Raw genomic sequence first — 17184 nt, 5'->3', positions numbered from 1 at the left:
TTAAACACGTATAGCAGCTAAAATAGCACACAAATAATGCAATAGAGAGTGATATATCTGTTCTCATAATTTAAAGGCTTTTTAGAAATTCTATATAATCAACATATAATTTACAAAGGTTTGCAGTTGCCTTGTAGCAAGAAGGTCATGGGTTCAAATTGCAGCCTGGGGTCTTTCTGAATGGATTTGGGATGTTCTCCCTGTGCATGCAACAATACTGTTAGGTTAGTTGGTCTCTCTAAATTGTCCTTAGGTTGGATATTGGATTACGTTACATTCTCAGTTCCTGAAATGCAGCTGCAAGTTGAGATGAGAACAGAAACTGCCACAATCATCTGTTCCTCTTTAGTTTTCTGTTCCCCTGTTGTCCAAACTCCAGCCTGATAAAGCATTAAGCAAAAGGTATTGTGCAGCTGATTCAGCCGTGAACAATGTGTTTACACAGTGAGACTCTGCAGTCTAAAGTTCAGACCTTCATCAGATGGTGGTCAGATTTATTCCTTCGCAGCAATCTGAGGTATTCTGACGACGTAAACGATGCACTGGATGGAAATGAAGAAAGACGTAAGAGTTTTCACTTTATCTGTTCTGTGCTTTGGTTGCTGACAGGAGAAAGAAGATAATGTGAAGCTGGAGGAGTTCAGATCACTATGTGTGATATGATTGTTTAGAGTTATTAGAAACAAATAAGGTTTTTGATCTCATTTGATATACAAAACAAAGGGAAAGTTTTATGATTGCTTCGATTTCCGTCGAAATCAGCTTCGATTTGATCATTCAGATCCGGTCTAATCTGATCATTCAGATTAGACCAGATTAGATCAGATCACCGGTCTAATCATTCCCAGTGATCAGACCGGTGACTTTGCTCAGTGTTTTTATTGGTTGTGCAAAGTATTCAGATTAGACAGCCATGTGACTCTGCAGAGTTCAAAGTATATGCTTTGTAAAATAAAGAACAGTAAACAGATGGAACCACTTTTATCCCAAAAAAGCAAGAATTTTTTTTAAAGAGGAATATAAATAAATGAATACATTTCTACAAGAAAATAAATAAATAAAATATTTCAAATAATTTTTAAAACGATTTGAATTCTTCTCAATAAATGAGAATGGATTATTTTAGTTGGTTGAGAATCACCTTGTTGGGGCAAAACAAAAAATTTGGTCCATGCCAGATTTTACTGGTGTCATTTTTTTCTAAATAAAATAGAAAAAAATGAAGAAAATGTGACAGATAGCTAGTCAAGCATGTCTAATGTCGAGTTACAGCTGTCTCTTTGCTAAGTATTCTGCTATGTAACATTACGTTACGTTATGTTACTTTTTGTTATGTTATGTTATTCTGATATGTGTCAACACAAAAGTCATCCTTTGAGTTTAACAGCTTTTCTCCTTATAGATTGAAGATAAATGGCTTACCAAAAATAAATAAATCAATAACCTGCACTGAGGTAATCTTCAATGATGATGAGGGACATGCAGCTAAAGTGGACACAAAATCTTCCAGGGACCCTCGAGGGGGGTTTAAGTAAACATTTTGAAATATTCCAACAAAAGTCAGGGTGAGAAGTTTTAACTTTAACAGGAATTGTGTTTCTGACAAACTATACTGCAGTGCTATATCTTTAAGTCAGAAGTTTCTATGGTATGTTGGGTAATAAAAGAAAGTATTTGGCCAAGAAACCAAAAGTTCAGTATTTGAACCCTTAGTCACTTAGTTTTCACTGTTGCTTTGTGACATGGAGCTCCATCAAACTTTAAAAAAAACTTTATTAATCAACAAACTGCACCCAGATTGTGGGACATATTTTCAAAATGTCCCAAACAGTCTGAAGAGGGGCTTCATTAAAGAAAATAACTTCTCCTTAGTCCAGTTGTTGGACTTTCTGAGGTGCGCTGAAGCTTCCTGTTGAAGTTTGTGATGATCTTATAAGTGGTTGATGTGGGTGCAGTTTTAGTTGCAGCAATAGTCTTTCCTGTGAAACTTTTTTGGTGAGGAGAAATGAGGTAACTGCTATCACAAAGAAAATATTTTTCTTTACGCACCACTCCCTTTAGATTCAATCATTCTGCTCTTCTAATTCAGTGAGTAAGACGGAGACAAAACAACTGAATTGTCTCTCTTCAATGATAGGATTATAGAAATAATTGTAGCTCATTTAGAAGCAGAACAAAAGGAACCTGCAAATGAGGTTTCTGTGATTAGAGAAAATATGAATTAACTTTGCTTATAATTTATAAACTTTATCAGATGGAGCATTTTAACAATATAGACCCATTCCACCCAGCAAACAAAAAGAAAGAACAAAGGATAAACAAATACAGCAACATTTTTATCTCTGTTTTTGAATATTATTATTATTATTATTAATAACCATCTCATAAAATCGGTACATGCAGTTCGGCCGTGTTGTCGGCAGAGGGCGCTGCTTGTTGAATATATTCCTCCGTGCCTGGTTGCGTGCCAGCTCGCATGGCGGCGGAGCGGCTCACAGCAGTGTCTTTCTGTCAACAGGAGCTAGAGAAGCAGTACTCACCCAGCAGGTGGTCCCACAGGATGGCGGCAGACGACGTGATTAAGGCCCACGTCAAGGCTCTGAAGGAAGGTTTGTTTGTGTACCGGCGACACGGTAACTTTGTTTTTTAATCTGGCAGATCGACGGAGCTATCGGTCGGAGCACCGGTGTTGTGCTCAATGTTGTGTATCCGTAAATCTGAAACCCCCGTCGGATAATTATGAATGAGTTTGGAAGTTTGAAGCTATGTGTGTAGGGGGGTTTTTAGGCAAGGAATCTGATTTTATTAGCTTAAAACACGCTATTAAGCTAAAACATGGCATGTTTATTGTTCATAAATCACATTGTTTGGAATTAACAGTAAATTGTGTGTCCACAGTTGGGTTTAAAGGTTTACCACACACATATGCTACATACATGCCGTTTCATATATTACTAAGAGACGCACCATTAAAATACGACTGTTATCTTTTGTTTTATTTGTAGAGATTAAAAATATGTTTTTATTGAAGATCTGACGTAGTAAGATTCTCAGGACAGACTATGAGGAAAAGACTTGTCCAGAAAATTGTAAAATGTCATTGCACGGATTTTCTTCCCAACCTGTCGCAGTGAGAAAAGCACAGCTCTATTGATTGGTACATTCATTTACAATGAGATGCTACACTCCATGGTAGTTTTCTTGAAGCCTAAATCAAGTTGACAGGTTTAGGGGGAAAACCCACACCTCTCTCTTTCCAGTTTCCTTACAAGTTCTTCTCAGTCCATGATGGATTGACTCTTTAGTGCCATGGTGATCAACTATAGCGCTTGGGTTGACTTTAGAGGTATTCAGGACACATTTGCTGGACAAATGAAAGCAAAATGATGCCATTTATGGTGCTCCCTCTGAAGGAGTGACTTCGTCCCCAGCGTAACCAGTCTGAAGTTTAAAACCTGGTGGAATAGGTCAAATGATGTGTTCAGTTACCAGGATAACTACTGTTAGCAGTGCAGGCTAATGACAAGGTACTTCTCTGTTACAAGTGCAGCCAAATACTGTAGCAACAACATGTTCACCAAATGTGGTCATGTGTCGTTTGTTAAAAATCTAATAAATACAAACCATTTAAAGTGATTTATGTTTTACATATTTCCCTATTAATTTAAAGACGGATTTCCCATCCTTTTCTTTTTCTTTTCAATTTTTGAATCGCGTTTTCTCCTCAGGTACAGAGCGAGCCCGCAGTCTGGCTGAAACTTTAATCAACGTTCCATACGGAGAGGGAGATGGAGAGAAACTGGACGTGTACATCCCCAAGACCGCCTCTTTGGGTATGGAGCTACGCTTCAGATGTCCTGAATCTACTCCCGGATAACTAATAATAACCGGCTGCATGTTTTCTCTCTCAGACGTCAACCTTGTTATTTACATCCACGGAGGCTACTGGCAGTTTCTCAGGTACTGCTTCTTATTCAATGCTTTATTTTCTCATGTAAATTAAGATATCGGGTAAAAAAATAAAAATCTTTGCAGCAAAGAGGAGTCTGGATTCATGGCTGTCCCACTCGTTGATAAGGACGTTGTTGTGGTTGCCGTTGGCTACGACATTGCCCCCAAAGGTAGAGTCGGTCATTTCTGATCTGTAGATAAAAAGATAATCTGAGGAGATCAGCTGGAAATGTCAGCTGTGTGCTGCACTTCCCTTTAAGGTAACATGGACCTCATGGTGTCCCAGGTTCGCAGGAGCGTTGTTTCTGTCGTTCAGCAGTACTCTCATATCAGGTAAAAAAACAACAAAAAAAAAAGATGTATTAATAGTAGAGTTCGTAGGACGTTATTTTCACTAGAATCAGCTCCAGTGTGCTAAATAAGCTCTCTGTGGTTCCTCACTCAGTGGTCTGTACCTGTGTGGCCACTCTGCAGGGGCTCACCTGGCCGCTATGGTGCTCTCCACCGACTGGTCCCAGTACGGCGTCACACCAAACATCAAAGGTGAGTTGCGGAGGATCAGGCTGGGCTCACTGGCGCCTTCAGGCACAGAGGCTCAGAAATATCCGGGTGGTTTTATTTGTTCACCGTCGCTCTGATTTTCCTCCAAGGCGCTTTCCTTGTGAGCGGCATATACGACCTGCTGCCCATCCTGCCCACGTACATCAACGAGCCTCTGAAGATGACAGAGTAGGTTCTGATTTCCTGGAGTAATCACACATTGGGGGGGGGAAAAAGAAACTATTCTACAAACACAGAACCCTTGTTGCACATTGTTAACTTTGAAACTGCTGACAGAGATTGATTTTTGTAGATAAGAAGGCTGATAATTTAAATATATTTTAATTTATCTTCTAGAAAAAAACTTTCAGTCTGTTAAGAACTGAAAGTTATTTTATTTTATGAGAAATAAAAGGTTTTATTTCTCATAAAACCTTTTTTTTTTTTTTTTTGAACATTTTAATGCAAAGTGAAGATGGCTGGATTGCTAACACAAGTGCATCTGTTCTTTTTTTTTTTTTTTGGTAAGCCAGTCACAATAATCAGCTAATTGTTCTATTGATTAAAATGAGCTTGATCGTTTCTTTATCATCAATATTTTTTGAAGGACAATTTTATTTACGGCGACTTCGTAATCCACTTTATTTACGGTTTCAGTTGCATGTGGTTTTACTTTGTTTTGGGTTGTTTTTTTCATTTTGGATATTTGAAATGTCTTCCGGTTCCACAGCGGATGGTTCTGTATAAAATAAAATTTTGTTAGTCTTTGAGAGGGCAAACTTCCATTATTATGCCATTATCAATATATTACATTAAAAACAATATTAAAGTTTACCGCAATAATTTCTGGTACAGTCAGAAAAATAGTTCAAACGCTTAAAATGGAACTTTACCAGCTAGGGGAATCATAAACCAATGGCCCTTTAAAACAGATGGGTAATTATTGATCACTTTCACCTCTTTGTATAGTCCACACAGTTTTAATCTATGGATTTCAGATTGAGTCAATGCATTCTGAGCGAGTATAGAGTTTATAATTGTAAGAAATGACAAGAGTTTCAGGTTGTTGAATTAGCTAAATAAAGTGCATAAGGCCTTCCAGTTACTCAGGCTTAATTGTGATAATAAAAAAAAATGCAATCACAAGCTTAGATTCGGGCTTGATTGGTTGCTTTTTGAGATTTTCCGTCGACTGACTGGTTCTGCTTAACCGATTCCTTGATTCTGCAGTTCTGAATCAACAGAGGGAGATTAAACTAAACATAAAAAAAAAAAAAAACAAGAAACGAAAGTGATGAATCCCAGTTTACCAATGACTTTACTGAAGATGCTGAAAGGGTTAGTTTAAGACTTACAAAAACAAACCCCCGCAGATCTGATTTTAGACGTTTTGAACTCCTGCTGTGGTTTTTATGTCCTGATCCTCCTTTAAATGGTATTGACTGGGTCGTGGAGAGCGTCGTGCCGGAAGCTGTGGTGGTAAATGTCATTGTTGTCGTCTGTGTAAGTGGTGGTGCCAGTCGGAGCCTCATTCCTTTGTGTCTGCAGGGAGGTGGCGGTGAGAAACAGCCCCAGCCAGCTGGTCCCTCATCTCAAACGATCCTCGTCAGGCTGTCGGATCGTTGTGGCCATCGCCCAGAATGACTCGCCGGAGTTTCGCAAGCAGTCGGAGGAATACTACAAAGTTAGTGGCCACAGCCGAGAATAAATACTGCTGTAAATGGCGCAGAGGCGGCTCATCAGTTGGGGCATTTTCTCTGTTGTTCGGATTCAAGCTGCCTCTCTGAAATTACACCAGACATAACTGCCCTTGTCACCAACTTCTCTTTTGTGTTTCTTTAAGACTCTGGAAGCAGCAGGACTGACGGTGACCATGGAGGATGTGGCGAACACAGACCATTTTAGTATCATTGAGCAGCTGGTGGATGGAGACTATCACCTGACCAAGGTACCCTCACATCCTCGCATCCTGTTACGTTGGATTTTGTCAATATGGTGGATTCATCAGCTGGATCTGAACATGAGTAGACTTTATTTCTCTGCCCTCTCCTGTTGTGAAAAAAGCCAGCTAGCTTTATATACAGTTGCATCACAGAACTGGGGGAAAAAAAATTTCATCCTGATCCTTTGAGACCAGTGTTAATAAAATAACAGTGACGCAGATCTCAATTTTATTCACGACTGGGCTTTGACTAGGCCTTTCCAGCACATGATTATCTTTTGATCTCATGCTTTGACTGAATGTTAAGTGAACTTTCATGCCAGTCTTTTGTTGCCACTAAAAAAATTTTTCAGGATTGCCCTATTTTTAAAAAAAAATCATCATCAAAACGACTTTGAACTAATAATATAAACGGTCAATAAAATACAATCTGCAGGTAACCTGACGAGATGTGAAAAATCTTAAACTCTTGCAAGTTATCATATTTTGTCAGAAAGAAAAGACCAGAGATAGTATTGAAATTATGTTAATGCAATGTCATGAAAGAAAATGCAAATATCTTTCATGACAAACTACTTTCATCATCTGTGGTTCAACCTGTTGAGAAATCTGAACATGTTAGCTTCCTAGCTTGTAACTTTGAAACGTCAGAGTTGTAACTCTTTACTTTAATGCTTTCCTTTCTCTGCAGCTCCTCCTGAAGATGATGGGGAAGAGCTGAAGTGTTCAACAAACCTCTGATCAGTCCCAGTTCACCCACAATGAGAAAATAAGTATTTCTTCAGGGTTTCACTGTGGTAAATATTTTTTTTTTGTCATTTTGAGATCAATCCAGGTGACATCAGTTGTTCTGATGGTTTAGTTTACAATATTTACAAATGTTCAAGAAGTCCTAACTAAGCTTTGGATGTTTGGAACACCGTCGCTTCACTGCACTGTGTCATGGCAGAATTCACTTCTCAGGCTCAGTTGCAAACAGATTTGCTGGACTACTGTGAACGTTGTTGTTGTGATGAAGCATAATACTGCTGCACATTAAATATTTTTGAGTTGACTGTTACTTTTGACTTATTTCTGACTGATTATTGCTGGGTTTTTTTGTTTTTGACAATCTTCAGTAAAGAGTAAACGTGTATCATTTGACATGAAGGTAGCGTTTTCCCTGACCCTCCTGCTCTCCACTGAGATCTGACCCGGGGGGAATCCTGACGTAACACATGATGATGATGACGATGATGATGATGATGGTCTGCAGCTGTTCCTGATCCTGATATATCATTGCAGAATTTTGATTTCTAATCATGAGGTTTTGAAACTGAGATTAAAATGAATCTGCAACAGTGGCACTTTGATTTGCACTGCACATTGTAGCATTGCACATTGTTTAACAATATTTACACCATGTTCTGCTTGTCATTACTGAAGAACATAATAAATATTTATATTTATTTAAGAGAACATGTGGTCAGTTGTTTCTGTTTGTGAATTGAATGACTCATCATTTCATAATAATTTCAGAGTGCTCATTACCTTTTAATCCAGGAGACCCAAAAAGTAGTTGGTTTGTTATTGGCTGACTAAGGATCAGCATTGTGGATGCTGTCTGTCCTTTTTTTGAGAGACTTTTCAGTGTTTGAGTTGAGTGGTCATTTTTTTTACTTATAATTGTTCATTTCAGACTTCTTAAAACAAATATAATGAAACAGTAATTTACCAAACTACTTTAAATATTATTGTGTTTGATTTGTCTAAGAACAATGTTGGACAAAATGAGGTCATTGTAGGTGATAGTTCCAAATCCAATGGGATTTGTTACTGTGCTGTTTACAATCTGTTGATAACTCTATTCTATAACCCTATAACTATGGATGGGACATAGTCGCATTTTGTGTTGTAGAGGAAAACATCAGAAGTAGAAAAATACATACTGTATTCCTTCAACTTTTTAGATGTTTTATGTGCATGGAAGCCATATTTAAGCGGAACTTGGCAGTTAGGCTAACAATTAATTTAAAACAATGTATTTCTCTTTTATGGTTATGCAAACATTACAAAACCATCTTTACAAATAAAAATTGTACAGTATGATGTGTGCCACTGTAAAATGTGATAAATGCTTTATAACAGCAATGTTTACGTTGTTTTATATGTGCATAGAGAATATTTGATATAGAAATCAGGGCTTTTCTGACCTCTGACTTTACAAGCTGGCATTCCTACTTCAGTGGACTTTGTTAATTCTGACTGGGAATATAAATAACTATCTTGAGTACAAACAAAACATAGCAGCAATCGTTGTGATGCTAACCACCATTAAAATACACACCTTCTAACATCTTTAACAACGTTGATGCTTTCCTCAATAATCTACTGTATCAAGTTAAAAATTCGTCTGTACATTAATAAAATAAAAAGTGGTCTCAATTGAGATTTTGTGAATTTCTTGATTTAGTTTGTACTTTAAATACTAAAATAAACAATTACATTTTTATTTTTTTATTTATATTTTGACAAGAATGACTTTTAAATGTCTGTTAGCTGTTTTTGTATATAATTTATCGATGTGGCTGCGTCGAAACCCCGTGGACACCATGTTTTGTTTATGACGTTAAAGAGCCGTGAGGTGCCCTTACTCTTACTGTAGGGAGTCCCAGCAGTTCCGTGTAGGAGGAGACTGTCACCGGCCAACAGGGCGTCGTGAGAAGCCTCCACATCAGGTGAGCTGCTGGGGCAAAAATGGGGACATGGGTCGGGTAAACTCTGTAAGTTGACGAGCGGCGTCCTTCGTGAGTCGGGGCGAAATGTAAACGTTTACAATGTACTGTTGCTAGCTGATGTTAGCCGTGCGGCTAATAAAACGTCTGGAGGTGATGTCCGCTGTATGACATAACTTTCCGTCCGTGTGAAACACTTGGACATGTTCGGACATTTCGGCTTACGGTTTTAGGAGTTTATCTGTATTCATTTAAACCGGCTAATTCAGCCTGTACTGCCAAAGTTTATGAACCTTTAACCGGCTCTTGTAACCTCAAACAATAGCTTAAAGTGGAATTGTTCCAATTAATTCTCTCATCATTTACACACGGCAAACAAGGGAAATAATGAAGAAAAGAAAAAAACCCAAAAACGATTGACAGTTGAAATAGTCTAACATAGTTCGCAGCACAGCTGATTTGCGACATTAACTGCTGTGAACGCTTAGATGTGATTTTCTGCTGCGTTACGTAACGTAACGTCCCACTGCGTAAAGGAGTAAAAACGGCAGTTGACACTACTTACGCCACACTTGAATATGAACGATATTTACTTACATACCTGTGTGTAAGTAGTTAACAAAATATTCAAGAGAATATTTAAGTGTCATACACTTAAATAGTGTATGACACTTAAATAGTCATACACTATTTAAGTGTTAAATAGTTAAATAGTCTCTTCTTTTTAAAAAATGCATTTTTTTATTTGTATCATCTTCAGTCTTTCACAGAACTTTTACCGTTCAAAATGCAATGATAAAACCAAACAAAGAATAAAATATACATTATTATTCTTTGTTTATAGTACATAAATATTGGAAAGCAAATGCGTCCAATATAAAGAAATAGAAACAACAAGGAAATATAAACATCAAACAGAAAAGCAGTTTACAGAAAATGCAAGATTTTGCAGTTTTGTTGTCTTGAAATACTGCTATTTCAATCACTTTCCTTTCTGTGGTGTTGTTGGGGTTTGCCATGTTGTATTTACTTCCTGAGAAAGAGTCTGCTTTTATTTTTCATGTCCCTAAAAAATAAATTTGAGAGGATTTAAAGTGCAACTTTTACTGCATTTTGTGAGAAAAATTAATTTCACATCAATTTTTTTTAACTTTTGCATCAAATTCGTCTTTAAGCTGTATGCTGTAGACTTTCTCTTATTTTTTGGCAGATTTCTCTTATTAACACTACAAATACAGTTCACAATTTATCACTAGAAATCCAAGTTAGTTTTGGCTGTGAAACTTGAGATGGTCTACAAGATGGTAAAGGAAGAGACCTGCTGAAATCAATTATTCATGCGAGTACGAGGGCTGAACGAGCGAGTTTCTCTGAGGGATGTGTGCGGAGCAGAACGACGTGATAGTAGCAGCCTATTCAGGGGAGAGGAGAAGGAGGAAGGGTGAATAGTTTAATTCTTTATACGCCATACAGCAATGTCATGTGTTGGTCTGTGGTGCAGGGAGGTGGAAAATATCGGTTATGTATTCAGCAACGACAAAAAGCTCTTTTGTTATTATTTTATTTTTTTGTTCTGTCAAGCCTTGCGTGTTCAGTTTAAAGAGTCGACAAGCGTGAACACGTTCAGAGAGAAGCAGCGGATGCACCGGGGGAATTATGTGATGTAAGATTATCTGTTCCACCCAGATGACTTCTTGGCAAATATTCATGTGAACCCTTTTTTTTTTTAATCTTGTAGAATTTAGTCAGTAAATAAATATAAGTATAAAATTGTTTTAAGATTAATATTCTACTTAGAGTGCAGATATTTAAATAGTCAAATCTTGTTTAAAAAATTCAAAATGGCTGGGTAAAGATTTGCTCTGTTTGTCGCTGTTTGGAGTAACGTGAAGGGTCACCTTGGCCCAGAACAATAACAGATCTCTTATTTCAGCAGGTACCACGTCTCTTTATCTATTTATCTAAATTTCTGACGGAGGTGAAACAGTCTGTTGAAAATAAAAGTCTGCTAAACTTTGTAAGTTGTCTTAAAGTACTTCACAGGAGAAACAATAAAGTTAAATCAGAGAGTCAAGGAGATGGAATTCTGTACAACAGATCAGTGTGAAAAAACATAAAATGGATAAAAACATGGGTATAATCTTGACAGCAGTTCAACATGTTGAGAAATTACGGCAGACAGCAGGGTGAGGGTGTGCTGGTTCTCTTCCTGGTGGTTCGGTATGTTCGTGGAGCTCTGTTCCTATTCGGTATACGGTCTGCTCAGCCCAACAAAGCCCCGTTGTGAATAAGGAACAATAGGAACAAGAGCCCGTTTTAGCAGCTTGCCCTCCTACCAGTGCCTATTCTTCTCCAGCTGCTATGAAAGTAGACACATACTTCAAAAACCTCAAACTTTTCAACTAGGTTTTACATTTTGTGCAACCCTGCTGATGTTCCTCCTTGTTCTTCTTCTCCAGGCGGTGGAAGTTTTCATCTCCAACCCACAGCTGGCTCCAGGGATGAACCCGACACTTCCATGAACTCCTTCGGTTTTGCGGTTCGAGGCCTCCCCCTGGCCTTGGCGTCCATGACGCAGGCCACTGCCTCCGACCTGCGCTTCCATCCCAGATGGAGAGCAATAATCGTGACCGTCCTGCTGGCCATAGTGCTCATGCTGTACCTGCACCGGACCGTAGGGAGCACAGACACACCGACCAGAGGTAGTTTTCAAACTCGCAGAGAGGAGGATGTGAGATCACAAAGACTCTCTTGGTGTCTAAAGAGGAAAAAGCCCTACAATGACACATACCCGTTGAGTCCACCAGAGAGGACGCCGCACGGCGTTCGCTACCGTATAGGAGCGATTGCCGACCTGGACACGGCGTCCCAAAGCTCCAAAGGTCAGACGTGGTTCAGCTACATGAAAAGAGGCTACGTGACCGTTTCGGAGAGTGGGGACAGACTGGAGGTGGAGTGGGATGCAGACACAGTCACCTTGGAGAGCAGTCTGGCTGAGAAAGGACGAGGTACGTGGCTAAAAATCCTGTTTCTGCATACGGTTGTGCATGTTCATATTAATATGTGGTGCAACGCCGTGCCTGCAGGTATGGAGCTGTCAGAGCTGGTGGCCTTCAACGGTCACCTTTACAGTGTGGATGACCGCACAGGTGTGGTGTACAGGATTGAGGGGAGCAGAGCCGTTCCCTGGGTGATACTTCCTGATGGCGACGGCTCCGTGTCTAAAGGTCAGTGCCAAGGCTGATGAACCCCAAAGATTGACAGCAAATCCTTTTAAGAAAAACAAAAACCGAACGTTTAGTCGAGAACTTTAATACCTTCCAACTGTATTCATACCTCCTGAACTTCTTATGGACTGTTGTACACATGAATATGCCTCAATCTAAACCGTCCCACATTTTAGGGTTGTTGTCCTGTTGGAAGGCAAATCTCTGATCTATTCTTAAGTCTTGTTTTAGATCTTCTAACAGATTTTTTTCCAGGATTGTCATGCATTTAGCTCCATCCTTCTTCCCTTTAACTCTGAGCTCTGCCTGATCTCTGTCAAAGAAAAGTACCCTCACATTATTATGTGTTATTTTTTCTGTTTGTAAATGATGGTATGTAAGGTAGAAACATTTGATTAGGGTCAGCCAGATGTTGGTGGTCAAAAGAGTTGTTTGTGATCGCTGTGCTGTTGCGACTCAGGTTTGATAATGTTGAATATTAAGACGGCCTGTGGAACAGCAAATGCAGTCAGAGGTGAGAAATACATTTTTAAGCTTACAAGACAAACACCGCTGATGTTATTGGACTTTCATAAGTTTTCATTCATAACAGTGGCATTGGGTCAACTCCCCCCGTTGCCCACCTCAGTTGCTTCAAGCTCCCACACAGGGTGATGTATTGGTTTCCGTACACATAGAGCCATTTGGATGTTTTATTTAGAGGCACCAGAGTACAGAAAGCTGACTACAAATCCACAAAACATCACAGATTATTGTCTGTTTAAAACTTGAAAATCTCGGATTGTCCTCCTTCGCTTTTGACTTTGGCTCTCTAGTTTGGGTTGGTCTGTCACACAAAGCCCCAAAGCAGCATATTCAAGTCTGCTCTTGAAGCGATGAGTTGAAGAGCGAGGAGTACTTTCCCGAGGAATTGTTTGTGATTGTAGTTAATGCTTTCGTTTTCTGTGCAGGATTCAAGGCGGAGTGGCTGGCAGTGAAGGATGAGCACCTGTACGTCGGAGGTCTGGGGAAAGAGTGGACGACGACATCCGGGGAATTCGTCAACAACAACCCCGAGTGGGTGAAAGTGATCGACTACAAGGGCGGCGTGGAGCATGAAAACTGGGTGCCTTACTACGCCGCCCTGCGGAGAGCTGCAGGGATCAAACCACCAGGTGCACGTCTGCCGTCGATACCATCCGATGGTTGCGCGCAAAGACTAACCCTGAGCTTTGTGGAGCACCAGTTTAAATCATATCGCTTTGATGAAGTATTACCTACATTTACGAACAGAAGTTCTTGTTGGAATTCATGTTTTTCTCCTTAAGTCGTGTTTTATGTTTTACTACTTTAATACGGCATTTTGATATAAATAGGTCAGTTCCTCCTCGTCGTGCTTGGTAGAAGCTTAACAATGGTCCATTCATTGGATTTAGGTGTGCCGCAGCAGGAAAACATTTGAAGCATGCTGGGCAGGGGGTCACCAGGATCAAAGCTGTAAAACATTAGGAACAACTTTCTGATCAAAGCTGCTAGACCACAAGCCAGTTTATGTGTAAATTAAACATTTTATTAAAAATGTTCATTGTAGGAAACAGAAAGTATAAAGTTTTTTTTTTTTTGGACACTTCCATTGACTTTATCTGACACAAAATGAAAACATGTATTCAATAAGTCAACATAATGACTGAAATGTTGCTGTCTTAAGGATCTGAATCAAGTTACCGTATTTTCCGGACTATAGAGCCCACCTCACTATAAGCAGCACCTACAATAAAAAAAATTTAAAAAAAGCTTGGAAACCGGGCTGTAAGCCGCTGGTATCTCCGCCGCTCTCGGTTTTCCAATAAATCTGCTGGATTTATTAAGGACTCAGCCCTCCGTCTCCAACGCCGAACCGTGGTTTCGTTCACGCCGAGTTTACGTGCAGCGGCTCTATTTCCCTCCTGTACTGCCAGATCGATAACCTTCAACTTAAGAGCTGCATCATATGAGTTTGAAGTGATTTCTCTGTCGTGCCTGCTACTAGCATGTGTTTGTTCTAAATGAAAATTAGCACTTTCTTTCCAATGATTCACTTCCTGCTAAAGAACCCCCCCTGGTGGTTGAACAAAAATCCACAGAAAAGCCCCACCGGAGTATGGGGCCGCATGGTTCAAAGCGTGGGGCAAAGAGTATCGGCTTATAGTCCTAAAGATACGGTAATTCAGTTTTGTGACTGGAAACGATCGTCCCGCTCAACATATAACGTGGACAGGCGGCAAAGTTCGGTCAGCACCTGCAGTGGGGTGAAGTGTAAATGAAATCCTCTTGCTCTTCGCAGGTTACCTCATCCATGAATCGGCAGCTTGGAGCGAGCGCCTCCAGCGGTGGTTCTTCCTACCTCGCCGTGCCAGCCACGAGCACTACGAGGAGGCGGCCGACGAGCGTCGAGCCACCAACCTCCTCCTGTCCTGCCCCGCGGACTTCAGACACGTGACCACGCAGCGCGTCGGACCTTTTAACCCCACCCACGGCTTCTCCTCGTTCAAATTCGTTCCCGACACCGACGACCAGGTCGTCCTGGCTCTGAAGTCGGAGGAGGACGCAGGCAGGATCGCCACATACATCATTGCTTTCACACTGGACGGGCGGCTGCTGATGCCCGAGACCAAGATGGGAGATGTGAAGTACGAAGGGCTGGAGTTCATTTGAAACGTGGCGGGGTGAAAGTTTCATATCGCATTATGCTAGAGAGCATCGGGATAACAAGGGTAAAACTTTTTTCTGAAAGCACAGGTGAAAGGTCAACAGGACAACTGTGAAAAACGTACATCTGCTGCTGTCTCCCGTCAGCAAACACTATAGAGTCAAACCTACATCACATCAGTGCTGCTAGACGTTTTGTCTTTGTTTTTTCTTTATTTAATTTTGAGAAGAGACCCGATTGGAGTTGAATCTATAATAAAAAGGAAGAAAGTAAAATGCTTTTAAAGCAGTAATTAGGACTTAGACCAAACATTAAAGCAAAAATATTAAATTGGTTTTTGGAGATGTGTATATATATTTATATATAAACAGGTTGCAGTTGGTGACATGGGCAATTTTCTAGTATTATTTAAACCACGGGAAATGGTCGGCCTGTAAGGCAAAATGTGTTTTTCCCTTTTTATCAGGTGCTAAATATTTTCTGATGGTGGCATTCTTCATTACTGATCATGACAAGCACAACAGTCCTCTTCACCGTGGACGATTTAATGTTTTAAAAAAGAAAATCTAACTTATTACCACAGGTGATAGGTATTTTTCTGAACCTACATAAATCTCTAACAGGCGTTTCTGCTTCATATCAGTGCACATTTAAAGAGACGGCTGTCGGCGTTTCTTTATTTTTGCTTGTTTTATAACATCTTTGGCTTTCATCATCGAACTGGATTTATACCGAGAAGGCTTCAGGAAATGTTTTTGATCTCATGTAGGGTTTTCAAGTTTAAATATTTAACTTAAATACACTAGATAAAAAAAATTTAACCCCATGAGCGGAGATTTGTTCTTTCGAAAGGTTTGATATTCACCAGAGTCGTGACACTCCCCACACAAAGTAAGGCTTAGTCGTATCATTCCACTGTCAGTCATTTCGCAAATGTATCTTTTCATTACTTTTTATGGCCACATGTAGTTCTTATCAGAAGTTTACATACACTTATCTTGAGCAGAAATGTCATAAAATGGGGGCATTTTATACTGGATGTGAACTTTAGTTCATTCAAATTGTTTGATTTATTTGCACTGATTGTAGACTTGATTGGGTCGAGGTCAGAACCGTTCCAGAAGTTCGTCTCCTTTCGCTCTAAATCCTGTTCTGATGTGTGCGTGGATTCGTCTCCTGTTCGAACCCAAATGTGTCCAAGTTTCAACCGTTGTAGATTTGAGGTCAAGATAAAGAATTAGGTGGCAGTCTTCTGTTATTGTGTGCAGTGCAACAGAATGGCCACACAGCACACTGCTGCCACCACCATGCTTGACTGTTGCTATGGTGTTCTTTGGTTTGCACAAAGCCTCGTCCAGAACCTGTTTGAGCCTGTATGACCATCCTGTGTGGATTAAAGGTAATCCAGTGTAATTTTAGACGTTCACACCCATTAAAAAAAAATAAAAAATCAAATATGTTTGTATAATCGCTCCACACTGAACAAACAGCTCAACTGAATAATTTGTTGGTGCGGCATTCCTACTTAGAACGACTATACAAGCTTTTGACAGGAATTTTATTTTTTTACATTCCATTTTCAGTGTTTGATATGTATAAATTTGCCTTTAAATCACACATTATGAGCATATTACACTTGTTTCACTCAAAATATCTACAGCAGTGTAGCTTCTTTTTTTTTTTTTAAACGGGGTTTTCATGTTCAGACGCAGTAGACGCACGTCTCTGTGCGGCGTCTCTCAGCTGGTCACTCAGGGTTCAACCAAAGAAGAAAAGTGTCCTTAACCTTAAATCCAGTCCCGTTTGTGTTTTACTGCTGAGAAACGCTGAGCTTCGTCATGTTGTCATGTGTAGAGCAGACGTTTTTGGCTCCATGAAGCACGGTTACTTTGAGGCAGGACGTTTGTCGCTGCTGATCTTTGTTCATCTTTATTTTCTTGTCCAAAGTTAAACTTTTTTTTTTATGCTTCTAAAGCGAGAGAACAAATAATAATAAAGCTATTTAATCAAAGATTAATTCTTAATACATTAAGAGTAATTGTATTGTCTAAATGACAAATAAAATGCATTCTTTGTTTAATTGTCTTGGTGTGTGTGTGTCTCAATGTGTCGCCTTGATGAATTTCCCTCTAAACTTAGAAA

At 39.6% G+C, this 17184-nt stretch overlaps 2 protein-coding genes across 7 annotated transcripts; both read left to right on the top strand.

Moving 5' to 3' along the window:
- Positions 1–409: 409 nt before the first annotated feature.
- On the top strand, positions 410–7881 carry afmid (arylformamidase). 3 transcript variants are annotated; one of them, XM_007570148.2, is made up of 11 exons: positions 410–564; positions 2519–2609; positions 3729–3833; positions 3912–3960; positions 4036–4121; positions 4212–4284; positions 4397–4494; positions 4602–4680; positions 6040–6175; positions 6335–6439; positions 7125–7881. In XM_007570148.2, exons 1-11 carry the CDS (start codon positions 538–540, stop codon positions 7152–7154), a joined length of 879 nt encoding a protein of 292 aa, XP_007570210.1. In that variant the 5' UTR covers positions 410–537; the 3' UTR covers positions 7155–7881. The 3 variants fall into 3 exon arrangements, with proteins under 3 accessions (XP_007570210.1, XP_016536245.1, XP_007570209.1); XM_007570147.2 differs by lacking the exon at positions 410–564 and having other exon boundaries at positions 2447–2609; XM_016680759.1 differs by lacking the exons at positions 410–564; positions 7125–7881 and having other exon boundaries at positions 2442–2609; positions 6040–6221; positions 6335–6418.
- A 1150-nt stretch (positions 7882–9031) lies between these two features.
- Positions 9032–17122, top strand: cant1b (calcium activated nucleotidase 1b). Of its 4 annotated transcripts, XR_001664502.1 has the most exons (6): positions 9032–9150; positions 11607–12155; positions 12234–12374; positions 13325–13528; positions 14677–15625; positions 15666–17122. XR_001664502.1 is itself a non-coding variant. In XM_007570146.2 (5 exons), the coding sequence occupies exons 2-5, from the start codon at positions 11666–11668 to the stop codon at positions 15045–15047; spliced, it is 1206 nt and encodes a 401-aa protein (XP_007570208.1). In that variant the 5' UTR covers positions 9032–9150; positions 11607–11665; the 3' UTR covers positions 15048–17122. The 4 variants fall into 4 exon arrangements, 3 of the variants coding, with proteins under 3 accessions (XP_007570208.1, XP_016536244.1, XP_016536243.1); XM_007570146.2 differs by having other exon boundaries at positions 14677–17122; XM_016680758.1 differs by lacking the exon at positions 9032–9150 and adding an exon at positions 10646–10810 and having other exon boundaries at positions 14677–17122.
- The last annotated feature ends 62 nt before the right edge of the window (positions 17123–17184 follow it).

This window comes from Poecilia formosa, unplaced genomic scaffold (genome assembly GCF_000485575.1).
Source record: "Poecilia formosa unplaced genomic scaffold, Poecilia_formosa-5.1.2 Scaffold256, whole genome shotgun sequence".
Lineage (NCBI taxonomy): Eukaryota > Metazoa > Chordata > Actinopteri > Cyprinodontiformes > Poeciliidae > Poecilia > Poecilia formosa.
This window is presented reverse-complemented; position numbering and strand designations above follow the sequence as displayed.

Coding starts and splice junctions, on each gene's coding strand:
- afmid (XM_007570147.2), top strand. CDS start 2,477: ATGGCGGCGGAGCGGCTCACAGCAGTGTCTTTCTGTCAACAGGAGCTA. Junction 4,495..4,601: donor CGTCACACCAAACATCAAAG/GTGAGTTGCGGA, acceptor TTTTCCTCCAAG/GCGCTTTCCTTGTGAGCGGC. Junction 4,681..6,039: donor GAGCCTCTGAAGATGACAGA/GTAGGTTCTGAT, acceptor TTGTGTCTGCAG/GGAGGTGGCGGTGAGAAACA.
- cant1b (XM_007570146.2), top strand. CDS start 11,666: ATGAACTCCTTCGGTTTTGCGGTTCGAGGCCTCCCCCTGGCCTTGGCG. Junction 12,375..13,324: donor CGACGGCTCCGTGTCTAAAG/GTCAGTGCCAAG, acceptor TTTTCTGTGCAG/GATTCAAGGCGGAGTGGCTG. Junction 13,529..14,676: donor TGCAGGGATCAAACCACCAG/GTGCACGTCTGC, acceptor TGCTCTTCGCAG/GTTACCTCATCCATGAATCG.